Source organism: Cotesia glomerata, linkage group LG3 (genome assembly GCF_020080835.1).
Source record: "Cotesia glomerata isolate CgM1 linkage group LG3, MPM_Cglom_v2.3, whole genome shotgun sequence".
Classification (NCBI taxonomy): Eukaryota; Metazoa; Arthropoda; class Insecta; order Hymenoptera; family Braconidae; genus Cotesia; species Cotesia glomerata.
The window spans coordinates 27,407,760-27,432,271 of record NC_058160.1 but is presented as its reverse complement, the minus strand read 5'-3'; the positions used below and the strand labels follow the sequence as shown (position 1 = coordinate 27,432,271).

Genomic DNA, 24,512 nt, shown 5'->3' with positions numbered 1-24,512 from the left:
TTACTTAAAACAAAAAAAATTTCTTAGTTTAGAAATTTTTTAACTCAAATCAAGAAGATGAAGTTCTTCAAAACTATTTACTTGATTCAAATAAATTTTTTTTTCTGTGTATCTGTATTTAGCATAAATAGCCTAATATGTCCATATAAAAATTTTTGATCAAATATAGTTTATAAAATCTCCGACAGGTGAAGTATACTCACTAAATTATCTCGCTTTAACAGAATTAAATCTAAAGTATCAAATTATAAAATAAAAATAATTTTTCTAAGAGCTTGTCTGACACTAATCGTTAGTTATTGAGAATTAATTTAGCAAATATTTAATAATTTTAAGAATTTTTATAACAAATAAATTAAGGCAAAAAAAAATTTTTTTTTTTAAATTGACATGTAGATATTTTAAAAAATTAAAAATGCAATTTTTTTAAAATAATTTTTCATACTAAATTTGTTTGTAAAAAAACAAATTTAAAGAAGGTCAAGACTGCTAAATTTAATGTCATTCGTTAGTTCTATCAATTATACTAAGCCAATTTTAATTAAATAGGACATTTTAATTGACGTACATATTTTTAGAAAAAATTAAAAATTAGAATAAATTACTTTTTTATTATATTTCATACAGCTGTATCTAAAAATTTATAAAATTGGCTATATCAAAAAATTTTTTCACGGATATTTTTAAACAATAAATAGTTATTTTTAGCATAAACCCAAATTGAAATAAAAACGCAATTAATTAACAAAATAAAATTAAGCTGATCAGCAAAAGCGTTGATTATTGGTGTAGAATAAAAAAATCTCCAAATTAAACGACGACTAAATTGCAAAAATCCATAAATGTAAATAATCACACACTCGATATTCCATTTGACTTAAAAATTTGGTAAGGAAACAACAAACTCGGGGAGAAAAATAATGACCCGAGTGTATAATAACGAGACAGACAAATAATCGCCAGCATGTCTGTACGCGAACCACTTAGCTCTATTTTATTAACGATAAATATTTTTTATCGTTTAGTTGCGACAATTGAATAAATGTCGAGGATTTGCCGGGCGCTGGAGCCGCTCGAGGGCATCATTAAGCCCAGTACATCCATGCTTTCGCAGATGTATATATTTCCCCGTCCAGAATTCTCTCCCACAACCCAATCCATGCCGGCTTTGGTTCTTTTCACCGACCTTAAACCTGGAGGCGCATTAAATTATTACGACTCTCCTTCTCTTTCTCCTATCTTTTAATTAATCTTTGTTCCGAGCTACAGGTGTGAGTCCTTTCAACGTCTGACTAAACACGGGCATTCATCACTCATTTTTTAAAAGCTCTGTTCTCCACATTACATGTTTTTTTTTTTTTTTTGTTTTTTACCGAAAAAGAAACGGTACTTTTGTGGTTATTAATTCAGAGAGGCTGCATTGTGAGTAGTCATAATGCCAGAACTCAAGCCGCGTTTTTTCACTTACTAGACTGAAGTAAGCTTGTTTGTGTCTGTATGTTTGTATGTATATATATTGCAAAGTAACTTGAGCAATTAGCGAGTTTAAATAAGTGTGTGCTTTTTTAAAGACAATAAAACCCGCTAACCATTTCTGTAAACTGAATAGCCATATAAGACAAGACTCTTGACTTTGCACATCGTAATTCACTTTGAAATTATTTTTAAAGTGAAATTTTAAAACAATTATTTGTGTAATTAATGTTTTTAAGAAATCATTTTTTTTTTATTTCATAAAGTTCATTTTTTTTAATTTATTCAAACAAGTATACATTTTTTTGATGATTTAAGTGGCAAAAAATGTAAAAATATTTCAGTATTTATTAAAAGAGTACTTTATAAAACCAATGTTAAAAATTTCCACTTCAAAATTAATTACTTAATTAAAACCTCGTTTAGATTTTAAGAATTTATTTGTACGTACTTAATCTACATCTATAAAAAAATCAAATCTTTATCTAAAAATTTTACAGTGTTTGTAAATCTTTAAATAATTAAAAACTCCAACACTATAAAATAAAAAAATGACTATAATTAATTATCATTATAAAATAAAAATCATCGAGTATTATTAATGAACCATTAATGTACTAACACTGAAAAAAAATTAACTTGATTCAAGAGAAAAATTCTTGAACCAAGAATATAATTTTGAACAGGGTAATTGTCTTGAATCAAGTAAAATGTCCTTAAATCAAGAATTTTTCTACTCAAATCAAGAATATAATAATAATGGTTTTTATTTGTATCACATTGACAGTGTTTTACAAAAATATTTTCTAAATAGAAAGATAAGCAGCGCAGTCATTCTATTTAGCTTAGTTTCCCCCATGAAAAAAAAAAAATATGAAAAAAATATATTTCGTAATAGATAAAAAATATATTTTAAATATACAAATATATGAAAAATATGTATAGTAAATATATTTTTAATAACTAACTTTTGGCCGATCTTCATATATATTTTATATATTTTAGATGTATTCAGAATATATTTTTTTTATATTTTTAGCTATGTATTTTTTATGTATCTTAAGATATATTTTGAATATATCTAAAATATATATAAAAATCGGCCAAAAGTTAGTTATTAAAAATATATTTTTTATATTTTACGAAATATATTTTTTTTTTCATGGGGGTTATGTTAAATCAAGAATATTAAGTTCTTCAAAATTATATACTTGATTCAAGAACATTTTTTTTCTGTGTAATCATGTGATTTATTTGAAAATTTTCCCACAAATATCCCTAACTAGGCTTTATTACTCACAGGCACCTTATTTACTGGCGATCCGCAAACCATAAGTTTCTCCAGCATGTGTTGTATAATTGCAACTAATCCTTTCAGTCAGTCCGAACACTGTACGTAGACTAATCTACCATATATAATTATCTCGGGTCGAGCAGACCAACTTCTCGCTTTGGGTAATGCAACTTTGGTGTTTATGCATTGCTACTGCATTACTCACTTGCCTCTGGCCCTCTTCTTTCTCTAACGTCCCTTACTACTCCTCTGAGCCGTATGTTAAATTCATACAAACTAAACATACTTTTGCGTTATTTAATTGCCGACTCTGAATGAAATCTATTAAATACACGCACCTGGACCGTCGATGAATAAAATTTCTGGTAATTACTCAGTACTTGTCCCGATGCGAGCTTTACCAACTAACAACCTTTTTGTTCTCTTCTTATTTATTTTCGTTAATTAAATTTAAATTGAGGAAACATTACTACGAAAATTCTATAGTTTTAAAAATTCTTGCTGCATAACTTTAAAAATTTTAATATTTCAATTGTGCTGAATAAATAACTTTATTGTTAAAAAAAACTTTTTAAAAATTAAAATTCAACCTTTAAATTCGAACAATAATTTTTTTTTTAATGATAAAATTTTGTTTTAAAATTAATTTTTAAAATAATAATAAAAGAGACTTAAGTTTTAATTTTAACAAAATATTTTTGAGTCATGTAATTATAATTATAAATGAATGTTGACCCTCAGTCCTCAGTAGACCGAGGTGGGGGATGATAGCAATGTAAACCAACAGCAAGTGCACTTATGTTTAAAACCCAGCTCGGAGCTACCTTGATACTATAAATATATAGGATTAGTCGAGGATAACACCGACGCTTTGTAACAGAAACGTTAAACGCTCGTGAAAGTATCTAACGACTATCACTGTTTCACTCTTAGTTACTGCTATTTTTAAAAGTTTAACTCTCTCAGTTATTGTTATGACCGCTCGTAAGACTCGAGCAAACTTCTTAACGAGTAACGGGCAATCAACGCGAAAAAATTAAATAAATAAATCCTGGGTAATTGAGTTTAAAATTTTATTTTATTTTTCATTCTGCACTGGAAAAAAATTACTTGATTTGAGAGGAATATTATTGATCTAAAAAAAATTATTTTGAATTTTTTTTTAAACAAAATCAAATTTTTCAGAAAATATAGCTTTAAAAAATGGACTTTAATTTTTTTGATCCAGTATTTTATATTAACATATTAATATTTATTAATAATTAATAACTATTAATAATTAATAATTAATAATTATTAATATATTAATATTTTATATTATATTATTTTTGATGAGAATAAAAATTTGAGGATTACTTGTATTATTTAAACAAGTCGGTAATATCTAGAGTCAAAACAAAAAAAAATATGACTTTAAATTAAATTCATAAAAAAAATCATTTCAATTTTCTTACAACAGATCAAATTTTTTATTTTTATAAAAAATAATTTATCCAATTTTATTTTTAATAATAATATTACTAATTTGAACTTTTTACAAAAAAAATATTTTCTACTGAGTCATTTTCATAATTATATTATTATTATTATTAAAAGTTGGGTCAATTTTATTTTATTATATAAATTTTTATTAAAAAAAAATTAAAATTTTCTTAAAATGTGAATTTGGGGATCAAAGTTATAATTTGCAGGGCAAAAAAAAATAAATTTTATCATAACAACGAGAATACTTTTGTTTATTTATGATCCTATAAATAGGAAGGATATGAATAGAATAGAATGATTTGGTTGAACCATTTGAAGAGATGAATATCAATGGACGGATAATTTGAGTTTAGTGTGTAGAAAAAGTCAATAGAAATAGTAATTAGGCATTGAATTTTAGTACAAGTGAAGAGGGATAATCTGTGGCGTGTGCAGCGCACCCGGACGTACAGTCAATTAATTTTCATAATTATCGGTCATCATTTGATCGAGTGTATTAATGTACGTGTAAATTCAAAATGATACCGGCAGCCTGACGTCAACGTTATTAATAGTTTAATAAATAATCATGTTGACTAATAAATTACCTAGGGGATAAATCTATCCCGCATAATTTATCGCAGTGAATATCTTATGAATCTTTCTATTCTCTGCATATCAAAATAAATATTCTGGATTTTGTATTATGGAAAAATTCATCAATAAATCACCGAGTACAATGTTCATGTTTGGCTGAAATCGATTCAAAAATAATTGTGGTACTTAAACTATAATAGAATCGCTATTTTCGATATTCTGCTGGAAGAGATGGACCCTATCATTTTCTGGATAATTTAGTTAATCGGACAGTACTTACCAGTTATTCATCCTTTACGTGTCTGCAAAAAAATTTTCTAACTGCTTGTCAGGATGATAAAAATCAATAAATTATAGAATAAAAATAGAAATCTGTTTAATTTTTTAAAAATTCAATTGATTATTTAACCCCCAATTATGTTTTTTATAGATCATGTCTGAGATATAAAATTTCATACTACTTAAAAGTTTAGAAAATTGCTAAATTTTCATCAATTTTTTCAAGTTTTATATTTATTTAATTTTTTTTTTTTTTTTTTATAAAATTCAAAGAAAAAATTTGAATAATATTTTACTATTAGTTCCAGCTTGATTTAATTTTTTTTAAATGCAAAAAATCAATAAAATCACTTTCAAAAAAATCTGAGATTGTTTTAATTGAATCGGTTGTAATTTTATCTATATTTAACTCAAAATTTGTTCGCAAAACTTCAAAAGTTACTATTTCAAAATAATACAATAAAAAAAGGTTATAAAAATTTCCAGTGGTTTTTTCTTCAAAATGTCTGATATATAAAATTTCGTACTACTTAAAACTTGAAAAAAAATTTAATAAAACAGGATTAATTTTATAAAACAAAGACTAAAATTTTAAAATACTTGAAAATATTTTTAAAATTCGATTATTTTAAATAAAAGTAAATAGAAATTTCTGCAAGAAAGTTCCTTAATTTAAAGCTACCTTATGTCAACATTAGTTTATAGTTTCCCCAATATACACACATCAATTACCCGCGGATTTCAATACAATGAAAAGCCCGACCGCTGTTTTGTATACAAGAGAGAGAGAACATTAGAGGTCAGTATACCACGTATGTGTTTTCAAGTCGTATCGTGGCAATTGCTTCCAATTGAGTACCCAATCATCGGAATCCAATACAAACTCTGTAAATATAGCTCCGCGTCGTGCGGCAATGATTGCAGAGAGAGGAGGGAATCCAAACCCAAGAAGCCAATGTTGATTAAACAAGTTGAGTCATATGTCATGTTCTCGATCATTATTATGACCCGCATTGTAACGACCAAATAATAATAACAATAATAATAAACTTATTTATATATATTTTAGTAATTTGATGAGAGAAAGACCATCAATATTATAAAAGTATTTTTCTCTTGATTTTTCAGGAAGGCATAGGCTCGTTAAAAGTCGTGCCAGGCGGCGTGGAACTCAGGGGCCAAGCGGCCATTCTAGACGCTCTTATTGCTTCGAGTGTAAGATCAAGAAAGGGGAGGAATCTGGTGCTCGAATCGTGGAGCAATTTCACTGCCTCGGCCAGGGCTCACGACGGCCGGCTCTTGGCACGATTTACACTCAGTAAGATTACTCATTTATTTGTTTTAATCTAACTTTTTCTTTTTTCGATTCAGTTAAATATTCGGAGAATGCGTTAATTAAAAAATAGCTGCATAGTTATTATAAAAATTAATAATTAAAATTTTTTATTAAGGCGAAGACCGAGTAGACTGCGTATCAAAAGGCTTCCGGATAACGGACCCCCGAGGCGGAGTTCTTTTTTCAGCTGACCGGGAACAAGTTGTCGTGGGTGCTGCGACTTTAAAAGTTACTGGTGTTGGAGGCGCGGTTTTCCGCGGAAGTGTACAGACACCTTTGGTGAGAGCTGAGCCTGGACATAGTCTTAGGTAAGAATTTTTAAAATGTAATACTGATAGAAAAAAAATTTATGCGCTGATAATAAATTCATTTCATTATGAATTATTTATAAATTATTCTATATTAACAGTAAAAAAAATAATTAATTTAAAATCAATAATTATCAATCCATTATTATTTTATTTATATTTTTTAGTAAAAAAAAACCATTAATTGATCAGTAATTAAAATTTTTTGTTTATTTAATTTTTATGGAGTTTTAAAAATTGTCAAAATAAAATATTTAAATTCAATTTTTATTCGAGGGTCTAATTAAATATTTATTAACAATTAAAAAATATTTATTAACATTTAATAAAGCTTATTAAATATTAAAAATTATTCTAATTATAAAAAAATAATTAATTCTCTAACAATTAATCATTTTTAATCCATCTTTTTTATTTTATGTTTTATATTTTTACTTAAAAAACCATTAATTGATCAGTAATTAAAATTTTTTGTTTATTTAATTTTTATGGAGTTTTAAAAATTGTCAAAATAAAATATTTAAATTCAATTTTTATTCGAGGGTCTAATTAAATATTTATTAACAATTAAAAAATATTTATTAACATTTAATGAAATTTACTAAATATTAAAAAATTATTCTGTCTAATTATAAAACAGTTAAATATTTGTGTGATAAAAATAATTAACATTTTTTAGAATTTCTAAACTTTCTCAAATTTGCTTTGTAAAAAAAAAAAAATTTGCACTCTAAATTTATTCAAAATTTAGTCATAGAAAGTATATTAATTAAAAAAAAAATTAGATTGTTTACTTAAAGTAGGACATAATGCAAAAATACAAAAAAAAATTCCCTAGTCCCTTAATTTGAAATAAGAGCCAAAAAAATTGATGAAAAAATGTAAGAAAATTATTTTGAAATCAAAGAAAAATAAATGAATAAAAAAAAAGTAGTTTTTAAAAGCACCCTAATAACCAGTGATTACAATGGAAGTAAAAATATGAAAAGCTTTTATTGGATTATTCAGCAGATCCCTTTAGTTAGGGGAGGAAAGGAGCATAAATTCAATGAACCGTGAGAGAATAAGAGTATAACATTTGATATCTAGCATCATTCAAGTTACTACGCGGTGATAAAGTTCTCATTTCTTGGTTCTCGTTTCTCGCTCCGTCATTCTCAAGCACATAAAACACCGGATCTATAGGTATAGAAATGAGCGGCACCAGAGAGGAATAACAACGCATCGCACAGTAGTAATAGTAATACTCATGAATCTCTCGATCCAGCCACTCTATCCATTGGCACAAAGCCATTCACCTAAGAATCCCGAGCCGAAACTCACCACTGCATTCTTCCTACTCATTCCCATCCGATACTCACACTCCAGCTATCTTTTCTTGTGCATTCATCCCTCCAGCTTCTCTCAATCGCCGGTTATATCCCGCAAATACTACTCCGCTTTGTCCGGAATAAAAAAAATAGTAGTAATGACAACAGAAAACTTTACAAAGAAGAAAATAAATTGCAGTGTGCATTAATTACTCCACAAAAAATAAATATAAATATTAATCAGAGATAATTCTCATTAATTGTTACGAAACTGTCGTTCATCATTGATCAATAAATATTTATTGCTCGTTAATTTAGTCGATCTTTTTAATTTTATATTCAATTTATCGTGGCAATAAACATTTCCCCAGGCATTTATAGTAATTATATTCATATGTGATTCGAATTTAGTCCCCGTAGAGAGGAAGAGTGCATAAAACAACGTTGAAATATCTCGGTTAAGCTGAAACAATTGGAGGCAGACTACGGAAACGGATAGCACTTACAATAGTATCTGAGAAACAAAACGGGCTTAGTATCTGTTTCCACCTTACGAGCGAGTTTAATTATCAACACATTCGTTAAGGCGGATGAATACCGGTTTATATGGATATATACTGAATGAATATAAACTTACGTCGTTAATTTATTTTGATAATTCTGCTTTATTGCACACTTCTTGTGCCATTCATTCGTCTTATCTATAGATATTTATTTAGAAATTGTAAAAATTCTTTAAAGGAACAATTTTTTTTTTGGTCTAAATATAAAAATTGTAAATTATCTTTATTTTGACATCCCACTATTTTTGTAATTAATAAAAGAAAATTAAAAGAATAATAATAGAAATAAACATGCAAAAATCTTTTTTTCTTTAAGAGAAAATGAGTTTGAAATTTTTAGATTGATTCTAAGTTTGGATTTTTGATTCTAAGCATAGAAATAAAAATTTTTTTTATTCATTGAAAGTGTAATTTAGTTTCTTACCGTGGCGCTACTTGATAAAATTTGACATTTCGCAATTTATTAGATTGAAAATGAATTTTAATTTTTTTTAATTGATTATTATTTTGAATTTTTTATTATAAAAAAAAAAATTAAATAAACATGTCATACTAAAAAAAAAAACCTAGAATAAAAGTTGGAAATTACAAAAAAATTTGGAAAATCCAAAATAGCACGCCTCATAACGCTCATTCATTGTTTAAGAAAAAAATAAATTTTGTAATTAATTTAAAAAAAAAAAATTATAATTAAGTAATTTCTGATAGAGTATTTTTTATTTTCTTTTAAATATTGGCGCCCGTTTTTCTTGTCGTATGCGCACGCAGTCTAAAAAAATCTAGCTTGATCAAGTGGCGCCATAGTTTTCACGTGACAAATATAAAAAATTCGTTTGTCTTGGTAAAGTTGTATCGTAGTGAATTTTAATAAAAATTCAATTTAAAAAAAAATACGTAAACTAGGCTACTGGCATAAAATACGGACCCAGTTCATCGAATTCTTAAACTAATAAAAAAGGCCCGGTCTTGAAATATCAATTTGTTCGGAAGTAATCGTTGGTACATTCAAAATGGGCTGACGCCAGGACGTCCCGTAAAATTTTTTTCAAAACGTTTCTTTTTCCAAAATAGCAACATAAAATGATTTTAGAAAGTAAAAGATGGTTTAATTTAAGTGTTTTCTCGGTGTACATCTCCTTATATAATTGTATAAGTGCAATATAGCTGTGATAGAGACATTTAAAGATCACAAAATTACTTGACCTTGACCAGTCGAGTATAAAGCACAACCTCACGCGCTTCGCGCTATGAGGCGTGCAAAATTTTATTTTTAAATAATCGACAGTTGATATAATATATTATTTGTGTAATTTATTTTTTATATTTTGGCTCTACTTGATAAAATTTGGTATCTTACTATTTTTTAAATTGAAAATAATTTTAAATATTTTAAAATTGACAATTTTTATGAATTTTAATTATAAAAAATTCTAAAAAAAAAAAATTGCATACAAATTTTATTTAATGATGTAATTTAGTAATCGTGGATCAAAATTAAAGATCTTTTGTTTGTTAACAGGCTAGAATCGGCAACGAGAACGCTGGAAATAAAGGCGCCAGAACGAGTGGTGATAGAATCTCGAGCAGGTGAAATTTTGGCATCCTGTCTGTCAGACCTGACGCTCCAGAGTGTGGAGGGCGCAATCAGGTTCGACGCGAAATCAGTCTTCCTAAAGGACCTAAAAGTGGGAACGCCCGTGCAGAGACACTCGACCAGAGAACAGCAGCAAGGGCAACAACAACCGCGAAATGGGAGGTCTTCGAGTGACCAGAGGGAATCAAATATCTACCAACTATGTGTCTGCGGCAGCGGGAAGTTGTTCCTCGCGAGACCGGAAGGTGTCTGCCAAGCAGACAAGACCATCTGCTAATGTCGACTGAAGCGGTCCCTCGGGGAATTCATTGTTTGTTATTTATTTTTCTCGGGGGAGCGCGGCACTTTGCTAACTAAAAACTCATCATTTTGTATGCATAACGATTCTCTGATGGTTAAATAAATCTTTTATGATTTAATATCTTCAGTCGTATACATATATCGTCTTTAGATTTTGCTAAACAACAAACAAACAAATTTATAAGTAAACTGTTGGTCTGACAAATTATTTTTTTTTATTTTTATTATTATTAATTATTATTATTATAAATCAATAAGTGTTTTGATACACGGCTGTAAATTTTAAAAATGAACTAAAACATTTAATAACGAATTAACGTTAGTATAAATAAATAAATGAATGAATAAATAAATCTTATTGAATAATGATATATTATATGTAATGATAATAATATCTTGGAGACATATCTGAGCACTGAGTGCTCACGTTCAATGCCGTTATGGCGCAGAGCCTACCCCACGATGTATATCTTGTATATCAATAAAACGAAATTATTAACATTACTTTATATTTTTTTTAATTATTTATCCCTCCTTATATTTTTAGATAAATTTTAAATAAAATAAATTAGATTAAAAATTAGGGATAAATATGATATATTTTATTTCTCAATAGATTTTTTTAAGATCTCTTTAAATTCTTAACAAATTTTAAAAACTTTACTCCTATCTTAAAATTTGAGTTTCTCGGCTTTGAAAAAAAATTTTTAAAATTTTTATATTAAAAAAATAGATAAGGTAAAAGCCCCAATTATGGACGCTATAAGAGACAAAGTTATGATTTGATTTTTTTTAAGCAATCAAATATAAATATCGTTGAATTTTGTTTGGTAATTTAAGTAATGTTTTAACTAATCAATTTTTCTTTTTTTAAAATGATAACCAGTGATATTTAAACGATAATCAGTGATATTTACTAATGAGTTTTAAATAATTAAATAGATGATCTGGACACACCAATTATTGACGGGTTAAAAAACTGGTTGATCTAAATATTGACGTACCGCAACCCCAATTATTGACGCCCCTACTGCGCATGCGTCGAATCATTTGGTTATATTTTTATTTATCAAAACTTGATATAAAGTAATCAATATTATTAAAGTTAATTAATAATAATTTCCATGAATGATTAATTATTATTAAAAATATAACAATTTATTCAAAAACTTATTTAACACCAAAACACGCCGAGTTATTTGACAGTTAAAAGCCTTGTATATAATAGCGTAACGTATTTTATACTTAAAAAAAAGGCGTCATAGCGCTGTTGACTTACTGTCAATATGGGATTCACCATAAAAATTATGAACTAGTTATTGACTCCCATTATTTAAATATTATAAAGCATACAATTAATTTCGATTATTAAATTTTATAAATATTTCATGTACTGTTAATTAAAAAAAAAATAGATCCTATAATTACATGAAAAAATTAATTTAAACTCGGCAGTTAAAAAAAATGCTTTTCTAACCAAAGTTGTTAAGAAAATAGACGCTCGTAAGCTGATTTGATGAACTGGTTCTAACTTTATTTTTTTTTAATAATTAATATTTAATATTTTGAACTGAAAGTGATTTTTTTCAATTTTTTAATTAATTAGAATTTAATAAAAATTTATTTGATCGTTATTCTTATTACAGATAATTTAATATATTTAAAGATAATTTAGGGTGTCAATATTTAGACCCCCGTCAATAATTGGGGCTTTTACCTTAACAATTTACAAAAAATCAGGTAGTTTTTTATTATAAATTTTTGTTGAATTTTTTGCTTACGAATTTTTTAGTAAAGATTAAAGTATTGTATTGAAAAAATTTTTTTCAAGTGATTATAAAGAAAATTGTAGAGAGAATATATTTAGACAGGATACGGGTACTCCGTATAACCAAGTGAAAAGTTGATAGCCTCGCACTCTTATACATCAACTAAGGAGACAGTTCTCCAAAGCAATCTCGCCTAGTAGCCGGCTAAGAAGCTCTGACGGAGAGGTAATTTTCTTGGAATTCGAGATTAAAATTGCATCCAGAAGAAACAAAGTGCGGCCAACTGCAGTAGAAGTGGTAGAAGACAATTCACATAAAAGGATATTTTCTTGGATGACATTGAGATTAAGATAAGGAACTAGATAGTCAACTTGACGTAAATTAACATCATTCGAATGAAAACATTAAACTTGGTTGAATGAATAAATGAAAGCTCAGTAAATGTTCAGGGTAGGAGAGTGAATTTTAAAAACATTTCTCAATAATATCAAGATTATTACTTTATTGTTCTTCTGAATTTTCTTTTATTGTATGAGGTTAATCTTATTTTATTTATGAATAATAATGATAACTAGCAACCTTGTAGTTACTATGTGACTGCCATGACTTGTGAACTAGAAAGAAATGAAATTTTGCTTTATTAAATAATGACTTTTGTTAAATTGCACTGTACTTCTTTAACTATTGACATTTTTAAGGATATAAGCTCATCCCAATGTTACACTCATCAAGAGCTTTCATTTGAGTACCCACATGCATTTTAATATATTTTTCATCTATACGTATATGTAATATATATAAATATATAAAATATATGAAAAATTGATGTGGGTACTTAAATGAAAGGTCTTGGTGAGTGTAATATCAAAGTGAGCTTATATCTTTAAAAATTTCAATAATTTATAAAATATATGTTAAATTGCACTGTACTTTCTTAACTATTGACGTTCTTAAAGATAGAAGCTCATCTCGATGTTACACTCATTAAGAGCTTTCATTTAAGTACCCACATCAATTTTTCATATATTTTATATATTTATATATATTATATATGTATACATGAAAAATATATCAAAATGCATGTGGGTACTCAAATGAAAGGTCTCGATGAGAATAACATCGGAATGAGCTTATGTCTTTAAAAATGTAAATAATTAAGAAATTATATTGTATTTTGTCAACTTATGATATTTTTTAAGATATAAGCTCATCGCGATGTTACACTCATCAAGAGCTTTCATTTGAGTACCCACATGAATTTTGATATATTTTTCATATATACATATATGTAATACATATAAATATATGAAAAATTGATGTGGGTACTCAAATGAAAGGTCTTGATGAGTGTAACATCAGGATGAGCTTATATCTTTAAAAATATATCAATAGTTCACGAGATTCAAGGTCATTTCTTAACTATGTATCCTAGAGATAGAGCATTTTCTCATGCAGCCTAAATACTTATCATCATAAATTGACTATCAGTGAGAATGATATAAAACCATGAAAAGGCACAACTCCAGGTCAAGACTTGCCCAACGATACCAAATTTAACCATAAAAACCCATTTTACCATATAAATACACTGGCCAGAAAATTTTGCCTATTCTCTTAACAATATAGATAATATTCAAAATAAAAACAATAAAGGTGCAAAAAAAAATCAATAGCTTAAATTTATTTACAATTTACAGAGTTAAAAAATTATTTTCCTCTTGATTAAAAATTTTTTCATCAACATATATTACACATTATTGACATGTTCCACTAGTTGAGCAAAAAAAAATAAAAGGCTAATACGAACGAACCACTTAAAGCTTATAAAATAAAATGAAACAAATTAAAAAAATAGGGATAGCAAAAGCTCATGTAGAAGCGACATTTGATTGGAAGAGTTAATATACGCGTACAATGGAAATTTTGAACGGATTGTATGGAGAGTATCAGTGGAGAGCGTGCCTGGGGGATATAAAGTGCGGGGAAAAGAGTAGACGGAGGTTCACGAGTCTTGTGAACCGTGAAATTGTCCAGACGGGGTACGGGTACGTCCGATAAAGCTTTAAATACGAATTAGTGGCTCCCGGGGCACGTGGAAATGGGTACCTACCGGCATGTCCCTTTTCGTGTGTATAATACGCGTTAGTGTATTCTGTCTCTGTATTCCCGGCGCGGTGCGCTACAAAGGACACACTATACTACACCCTACTACTCAGCTCGTGACTGGGCTATGTACCTGTATATAGGAGTCTGACTGCACTGTGTATGTACTACTAGCCCTCACTCAGCTAGGAATTTTCCAACTCTTTTTATCTCTCTGTTCGGGCTCTTTCTGTCACACTGAAAATTCCGTAAACGTATCGTCCGGATATTTTCCTCGTGTGCAAGCACCAGGGCGTTATATAGTTTGTGCATTGGGTGAGAGCAGGAAGTCACGGTTCGTCGATCAAGCGCGACGAGTAAAATACAAAATTCGATTCGAACTCGACGCACGTCCCAGTGTATTTATAATTGCCGGCAAGCTTATTTAGTCCATGGGATATCTCGGTAACGCCCGAACGAACGTGTGGTTTTACGGTTTACGTTCATGCAAATTGTTCTACACGATACAATAATACACCTTGCGCAAACATTTATACACATATATTATTTGTATTTACATTAATTATGTACGTTTCAATGGAATTTTTTCCCCTGGCCGTACGTAAAAAAAATTAATAACAACAACTACAACAACAATATCTAAAATTATATTCTACTAGCAGAATAAAATATAAATATACATTGTATTTAATTAAATGGACGATAAATTTTTTATTCCATACCTTGAGGGTGAAGCGCGTAGAGATGCTCTACTGTTGCCTAAAAATAAAAAATCGATTTAAATATTTAAATTGTTTTTAAATTAATTGTAGCTGGTTCATCAGTTAAAAAATTCAGTCTGAAATAGAGGAAAAAAATCTGGAAAATGGATGACCCTAAAGGCCATCCCTGCAACTTCCCGCCAATTCCACACCTAAACGCTTGAAATTGCACTTATGACGTTTCTGAGCTCTTCGAGCTCAAAGAAATAGCTTTTGTATACTTTTGAGCTCTTCGAGCTCAAAAGGCTGATTGAAGTTTAATACAACAGTATTTTTTGAATTTTCAAACTGCAATCATTTCTAAATGAATGAATCGATTTTCACGTGGTTGGCAGTATTCCACGCACTTTTTCAGAATCTATGATATACTTTTAAACACAAACTGATCGAACCGAAAATCTTAGAGAAATTTGAAAAATTCACTTTTTCCGAATTTTTTCGACAACGATAACTCACGAACCAATCAACCATATTTCACGTTCTTGGTGGCGATCGACGTAATTTTTTGGGCTCTAATAATTATTCCATTACGTCAAAAATGATCCAAAAAGAAATCTCGAAGTTATGTGAAAAAAAAACACTTTTTTCGAAATTTTTCGTTTTCAATAACTCTCGAACGAATCAACCGATTTTGAAGGGGCTGGTGGCAATCGACGTAGTTTTTTAAGCTTAAGAGCTGATTAGTTTTTGGAATTGATCGGTAAAGCCGTTTAGAAGTTATCCCAAGAAAACAATTTTTTGAAAATTTTATTTTTGAGATTTCTCAAAATCTAGTGAACCGAATCGATTCAAATTTTCACGAAATTTAATGGCACTGATAATCTTTAGATCGCCACCTATTTTGATCCGATCGGCCGAGCCGTTCAAAAGTTATAAGAGGTTTACACACACACACACACACACACACACACATACACACACAGCCGCACGGACACCATCGCGGGAATAGTCAGGAAAGCTTCCTGTGACCTTAAAACATCAAGATCTGATGAAAATTCGATTTTCGCAAAACGGGGTAAAACCAATAACTTCCCGATTTTCGAAAATTTTCAACTTTCTTAGCGGGAAGTTAAAAATAAATCTCGAAATTATTAAATTTAGTAATTACAATTGATAATTAAATGATAAAAAAAAATTTTTAAGAATTTAAATATTAAATTCGTTAGTTTGCCAGCTTTAATCTAGTTTACTAATTCCTAGTTTGACTTATAACATTTACTTGACCCACCCGGCGCATAATGTACTTAAATGTAAATTAGCTGTCGCACAAAACGCAGTAAGCACCACAAAGACAGTTGAGCTTATATGAAAGCAAGAACGATGAAACTGGAGATAAAGAATCAGATAGTTGGATAAAAGGATAGGTGGGTGATCCGGTGGTTAACTCACTCATCTGGTGGTCAAATATGGGATTCGTGTTTACGTGTGATAGAACAATTTCCATCGGGTAAGTTTATAATTTAATGCAAAGTGTGCCTGCACGAGCTGTCTCGTCTGTTGTGCACCGGGACATGAATTTCTGACTAGATATGTATATGCATTGGCACTGCCAGCCCTTTATTGCCCTCGAGGCTCCTCAAACAAACTTGCCCCATTTCAATTACATTTCATCTAATTTATTATTTCTAAATATTGTTGTTTATTCTTCCTTGAAAGTTTTGGAGTTTTTTATCATTTTTATCTGGGCCTATAACATGAAGAGAATAAAATTTTATATTATTTTTAAATTATTATAATAATCTAAATTTGTTATGAATATGTGTACATAAAAATTAAGTCAATTAATAGACAAATTTCAAAGAAAAAATTAAAAATTAGAAGATTATTACATCGAAAACATTATAAAATTTTTTTTTTATTTTTGTAAAAAAATTAACTCAAAATAATAATGGTTTATTTATTTAGCCTTTGGCTATATGTATATACAAATTACAATATAATTCACTCGTATTACAATTTATTCATTTGCATATCGTCTTTTAATTTAATTTCAACTTTCCGCTATTAATAATATAAAATAAAAATAATATAATATCATACAATACGTCTCAGGTCATAATTTCTTTAACATCAATACATTAAACATCGATCTTCATCTTAATATATTCAGCTAAAAGTCTCTTGAAACTAGAAATAGTTGCTTGATCTTTTATTTCTTTTGGTAAATCATTAAACCTATTAAAACCTCAATATGTAATCGTTTTTTCGGCAATTTTTGTTCTAGTACCTTTTACATTAATCAAGCAACTATTTCTAGTATCATAGTGACTGCCTTCACTCTTTCTTATGATACGATCACATAAATAATCAGGTGCAAATCCATAAAAAAGTTAATTATACATTTTTTAAAAGCAATTACGGCTTCATAGTAAAAATTACAAAAGTTTTACTATTAAATTGAAAAAAACTAAATGAAAAATTATTAATAATAAATTATTTCAATAAAAACTCAACAGCAATTAAATTAATCACTTAAAAAAAAAAATTTTTTTTAAACTTTCAATATTGTAATTTTTCTATTTAGTTGAAATGATCTTAAAAGAAAAAATCTTGAACAAAGAAAATAATTTCTTTGTTTTTAATCAAGTAAAAAAATTCCTGAACTAAAAAAATTTTTTTATACAAATAATTTTAACTATTCAAAAACTTTTTGCTTGATTTTCGACATAAAAACTTATAAAAATAATTCACTGAGTTAAAGACATTTTTTTTTTAATCAAGTTAATTTTTCAATCAGTGTAAATCTAATTTCTTTTTTCCGCGAACTTTAATTAATAAAAAAAAAAATTAAAAAATAGGTTAAGTGATCTGGAGATTATTTGATACTGAAATGTAAGACGAGCATTATATTAGCAGGAGGTACACGGTAGTTAATGATCGGTATACAAACATATTGCACAGGCGAGGATTATCTTAGGATCTTTGGCTGCTGATGGTGCATTTACTTAAAGCTTGGATGCAAATTAAGTATACAGTGCCGTTCGCAGGCTGTTGCTTGCGTTAAACTCTCGAGGACAGAGAAGAGTGAAGCAAGCGTCATGAAGCCTTAACTTTACTTACTATTCGAGCTTTACTATCTCCACTCAGTCTGAAAAGCTCCGGATAGACGATAGACCAAGTAGAAGAGGAGGAGTAGATAAGTGGAGTTCAGCGCAAGTAACCAACGAAAGTTAACCACCGGAGAAATCGTCTGTGTGGGAGTGTGGGTGGAGGACACTTCTATCTCGAGGGCTCTCCGTTCGATTAGACCCACCAAATGGATAAATTAACCCCTTGTCTCACTTGAACTCCGATCAACACACACTCATACCAATTACACTTTATATTCCATTACTGCCTCCAATTACTGATACTAATAAAATAACACTGTTTATTCTCGTGTTTGGCTTCAATATTTTTTCTTCTTTTACCAGACGAGATAATCTTTTATCAATCGGCTAGAAAAATAGTGAAAAATTTTCGGGTTGTTTTTTCAGGACTTGCTTGTCTTTATTGAAAAAGTTTTGATGAAAAACGTTGAGACAAGGTCAAAATATCTGTCAAATTAAACAAAAAAACTTAGTTTTAATTATTTTCTTTAATTATTTGTTGATTGGTTATTTTTTTTCTATACTTACGAAGCTCGCATTCTGCAACTCAATTTAGAAAACTTTAAGAAAAGTTATGTTGTATAAAACGAATAGTAAAAATTTTTTAACAATAAAATAAAGAAAAAAAAATTAACGTATAAATTTTTAACGCAAAGATAAAAATCTGATGGCTTCTGTAAATAACTTTTAAATTCATAGAATATTTAAATAACTCCATTAATTTTACGTCGATAACTTGCACTTAACTTGGAATATAATTAAATTTTAATTCTAATTAAAGTAAAATTAATAATTAACATTTCGAATTATGAAATATTTAAGACAGTAAAAATACAATTGTGGAAATTCCATAATTATATTCAATGATAAATTTTAAAGCATTATTAAAGATAAGTTTAAAAAGAGACTCGCCTTTTTCACTTTGGTTTAGATTTTTAATGGAATAATAATTAAAAATAATATAATAATAATAATTATTATTATTATTATTATTATTATTATTATTATTATTATTATTATTATTATTATTATTATTATTATTATTATTATTATAATAATAATAATAATAATAATAATAAACGATAATTTTAGAAAAATTGGAAAGTTATAAGTCCCACCCCGATTTTTGAATTGATTAAAGAATTTTTTTTATTATGAAAAAAATTAAGATAATAGAAATGTTTAAAATTTAATCCAATATTTTTTACAAAATTTAAATTTTAGGATTTTTTATATTCAAAAATAATTTTTTGTGACTTTTATCAATTCTTTTTTAACTTCAATTATCTTAAGAGTAAAAAAAATTGAGAAGATAAATTTTATCACCAACAAAAATTTATTCTTTCTTTTCAACAAAATTTTTTTAGATTTTGAGACCAATTAAATTATTATAAAAAAAAAAAATTAGTAAAAAAAATTCTACATTTGGAATTTATAAAAATTAAAAAAATTGTCAGAAACTAATTTAATTTTTATAAAATTTCTCGTGATCTATAATTATAATTAAAAAAAAAAGAACGAACTAAATAAAATCTTTTCTCATGAATGAGATGAGTTTCCTAGAAAAAAAAAAATGCAATTAGTTTTAGCAGAAAAAAAAAAAGTATTAACGTCAATAATTAAAAGTAAATTAAATCGTAAAAGATGACGTGGTTGCTTTGTGCCTTGACGAACGTTAATTCGTTTCTATACCACGAAACGGGAAATAATGTTTGGCTACAGGGTTCCTCCGGACAAAATTACTATTTGGGGATGTAATTTGGTAGTAGAGAAATGGCATCCACATAGTTGAGTTAGAAGGGACCGCGGGCTAGAGTGTGGAGTGTAGAATGTAGAGAAGTGACAGCACTGAGGGAAAAGGGTCTTGAGCTCTTGTGTTAGAGAGGATCAGCGTTGTCTAAGACTGCTAAACAAAGTGAGACAGAATGGTTAGATAGTGTACTGTAGAAGTGGAGTACAGTGTTTGTATAAATGCCATGCAGGGAAAGAGGGATTTATCAACAGCTCGTTCCACACTAACTAGACACGCCGGAGAGACTCCAAAGATATTGCATCAGTGGGGAGATGATAACACGGCGACGGTGCATTAAATTGCATCCGGTCGTTTCAGGAATTTAGAACCCTCGTTACTTCTCTCTCCATACTTCACGAGTGTACTCCGCCACTTATACGTCTTCTTTACAACCCTCCCTCGTTTTTATGCTTGTCTTTTGTATCTGAATTTTGTTCAAGTGCTTGCTATTGCAGCTCTTCTATTTAATTAGCCATTTTCATTAATAAAAAAAATTTTTATAGTTTTAATTGTGATATTTTGTTGAGTTTTTTTTCTTTTATTAATTATTTATTAAGATTTTTTGTAATAACAAATTATTTTATTTATAATAATAAATTGAATAGCTATTTTAACATATTTTACACTAATTTATTTATTTATTTATTTCCTTTATTTAGACCCAACAACTTACAGCCATTAACAGGGTCACTAATTACAATAATTAGTACAAGATGACAATTATAATCAATTCATATATAAATTTTACTAAAATTACAGTTGTAATTATAATACCAAGACTTATTCTAACAGTACCAAATCATAGCAACAGTAGTAATGATCATCCTCATAGTTTCATTGTTAATAATATACTAGTATACAAACCAAAGTCACTTAGTTTATAATACCAAAAAGATTTATTCCACTATACGCCTTCTTAACAAAAGAATAAAGAAAAATAGACGTAAATATACTAATAGTAATAAACAATAATAATCGTGATAATAACAAAATCATAATAACACAATTCTTTGAAGTACGTAAGTGGACATAGCAATGCCTTATACTTATAATAATACATCACTTAATTTCACATTAATGCTTTATGGCTTATCTATAAAAGAGAAAAATACCAGCACAAGGTTAGACTCATGTCAACGGTAATACATCTAAAACAAAAAAAATAGATTAGTATCAAATAATTCCGATTTGTAAATACTAATAAAAAATTAATATTATTCCAGAAAAAAATTATTGAACCTAAAATAACATTTTGAAGAATTTGATTATTTTAAACCAAATTTTTCAGTTTTAGCATTTTTAATTTTGTAATAAAATGTTTTATCTATATAATTTTGTTATAATTTTCATCCTATAATTTGTATATTTACGTGTACTAAATCCTACCTTTGTATAGAACTTTGTCATACACTAAAAAAAAAAATTAGGGCAAATACCCTAATAAATGGACGGTTAAGCAAACTCTCGTATTCTATTGAAAAAACAATATAGTAATATACAGATAAGTTGTGATAAAGTAAGTTATATTTATGTAAAAATACATAATTAACCAGGAAAAAATAAGTAAAACTTCGTTAAACGTTGGGCGCCGGAATACATGATAAAAATTATTATAATAAATATTTAAAAAAGATAAAGATAAATTCACACAGCATTTTACTTTTTGTCACTTACGGTTATTTATAATTTCTCACTCGCGTTAATGCAACGTTTTAATAATATGTTATGTTGTATTAGCGCAACGCTTTATCGTCAAGCTCGAATTGTGAAAAATGAAGGGTTAATGTCTGGTCTCGTATAGTAATTAAAAATTAAACTCGTTAATAGTTGATTCCTGTTGATGCATCATTTTCGTTATTTAGTGGTTCAGTTATGTTTCTGAATTATATATCAATCTTAATATCATAAAAAAAATTAATTTATCAATGATTTAATATAAAATTAGTTATTTAAACTTTTATCACGTATACATTGACTTTACGTGTCTCATAATATTATTTATTTTAACACAATAATTTTATGATTATTAAGATAATTTAACTTGTTCTTTAGTTCTAAATTTAAGAATTTTATTGATAATGAAATTCAAGCATCTTGTAAAAAATTTGCTTTTATCTACATATTTTTCTTTTCAACGTACACTTTCTTATATAATCATTTTTAATATAGCAATAATTGTTTCTTAATTCTAATTACAAATTTTGTACTTTTAATAACAGCCGAATATTACTTATTTTTTAATACAAAAATTAAATGTTATTAAATAAAAAAGGAGTGAGAGAAAATATTATCAAATAAAAAAAGTCCAGAAATTAAGCTAACTTCAAAGATTTATTGATTACTAATACCAATAGTACAGAATTAATAAGGAAAAATAAATTTTTGAGATCAAACAATAAATAAAATCAATCTACAATTAATAATATGACACACATTAAATTACACCAAAATAACTTTTGAAATACTTTTAGAAATCAAAACAATAAAAAATATAATCTCTCTTATGTGTGCTCTTAGGTACTCTTATTCTTATGTGCTCTTATGTACTCTGATTATAAAATCATTTCTCTTATTATTATAATTATCTCATTGAAATTAATTGTCTCTTTAAATTTTCTCTCCAAATCCCAATTGGTTGGCTAAAAAAGGAATAAATACATGATCAATTTTTAAATAAATATTCAATTATATCACTTTTTTTTCATCAAAATAAATTTTACGGTATTCGTACTTCTAATGACAAATAAATCGAGAAAAATTTTTTTTTTACGTAAAATTTATTTATTAGAAAATGAAAGAAATAATTTTTATCATACAAAAAAATAAATAAATAATTTATAGACAAATAATACTTATATAACCAAAGGTTGGCAATAGCCTAATCGGCTCGGTACCTGCATTTCGAAAGAGTGGGACCAGGGTTCGATTCCGGCGCGCACCAATATTTTTCAATGATTATAAACTAAGAATATGTGCGTTTCATTGCCAGCCTCTGTACCGGTCGGGTTTTCTGTGGTTTTCCCGTATAGTTATGGAGGTAAAATGTCATTATAGAAGTACCTCCATACTATTTAAGACCGTAATGCAAATGCAGGTACTGATTATTAGCGCGTAAGTCGGCCACAGTCGCAGCACATGTGTCGAGCATCCATTCTTATAATTTAGATGAAAAATATGAAAATATATCATGTAAGCAAACTATTCGTAACGTGATTGGTCAAATATATCATAAGCATGAAAATATAGATAATTCCATACCAACATTCACACGCGCGCTTGCGCGCAACGCTATACTAGTGAAAGAAAAAATCCCGACATGCAGGGGGCTGGGGACGAAAAAGTGGTTGAGAGTTATAATGACGGGGTTGAGAGATTATATTGCGGAGAAAAAAGTGGAGAGACAATAATTCCCCACCTTCCCTTGTAAAACACTCTACAGTGATACAAGTAAAACCATCCTCAATTATAACCTCATTACTTATATAACCAAATATTCACGATAAATTTTTATTAGCTTGAATTATATTTTTTAATGCACACAATTGCCTTATTTTTTTATTAAAAATATAATTTTATAAGGATATAAATAATAATCAATAATGATATGATAACGCTGGTTAAGTTTTACAATTTAATAACAAACCTCGAACAAATAAATAAACTGATTCCGTATCATAAATATAAAGTAATGCGCCACTTAGATTCGAGATGACAAACAATCAATCGCCAAATAAGTTCACGTGTATAATAAATGTATGTAAATGATTTACCTAAAAATAAATAACAAATATCCAATATGTGAAACAGTTAATGTTTCATTATCATTATAATAAGGAAAAGTTTATTTTTCAACATTATTAAAAATTGTATTTAATCATAAATCGAGAAACCAATTCATTGAACAATAATGTTTAATATAATAACATAATAAAATGAACTAAATGATAAGGAAAAAAAAAAACTAAACTTTAAAAAACCGCCAAACCGACCATTTTTATCCACAACATCCGCCTTAACGAAAACGGACCAATGACAAACCGAATAAAAAGGTTACGGAAATGACGAAACATCCGACCAATCAACTATTTAGAGAAAGATATTCTTCTTGGCACGATAATTTTTCTCTTGAATTATTCCTTATATTTAAGCAAATATATTGACTTACATTGACAAATGCATTGACTGCAATATATACTTAACAATACAATAAAATATTTACTGTATTGTTAAGACAAATATTGATATTTTTTCAAAAATAATTATTTGAATTAATTATGCATAAAAATTTATAAGATTATCATTATTTTTTTTTTTATAATAATAAACAATTCTAATTAAAAAATAATTTACGACTGCGCAGTTGTAGCGCTACAAAATTCTTATTTAGTAGTTGGCTGATTGCAGTCAATTCTAATTATTCACGTGGGAACGTGTAATGATTCTTGAAAAGATAATTTTTTAGTACGCGCGTGATTCCTGA

The 24,512-nt window shown here is 27.8% G+C and overlaps 1 protein-coding gene across 8 annotated transcripts in view; it reads left to right on the top strand.

The window, feature by feature from the left end:
• The window catches only part of LOC123261072 (zeta-sarcoglycan), a 224,082-nt gene extending 213,060 nt beyond the window's left edge, over positions 1-11,022 (top strand). For all 8 annotated transcript variants that reach the window (XM_044722550.1, XM_044722548.1, XM_044722549.1 and 5 more), the window contains 3 exons: positions 6,236-6,425; positions 6,559-6,751; positions 10,144-11,022. In XM_044722550.1, coding sequence (XP_044578485.1) covers positions 6,236-6,425; positions 6,559-6,751; positions 10,144-10,495 — 735 coding nt within the window. In that variant the 3' untranslated portion in view covers positions 10,496-11,022. The remainder of the gene's footprint in view (positions 1-6,235; positions 6,426-6,558; positions 6,752-10,143) is intronic.
• The last annotated feature ends 13,490 nt before the right edge of the window (positions 11,023-24,512 follow it).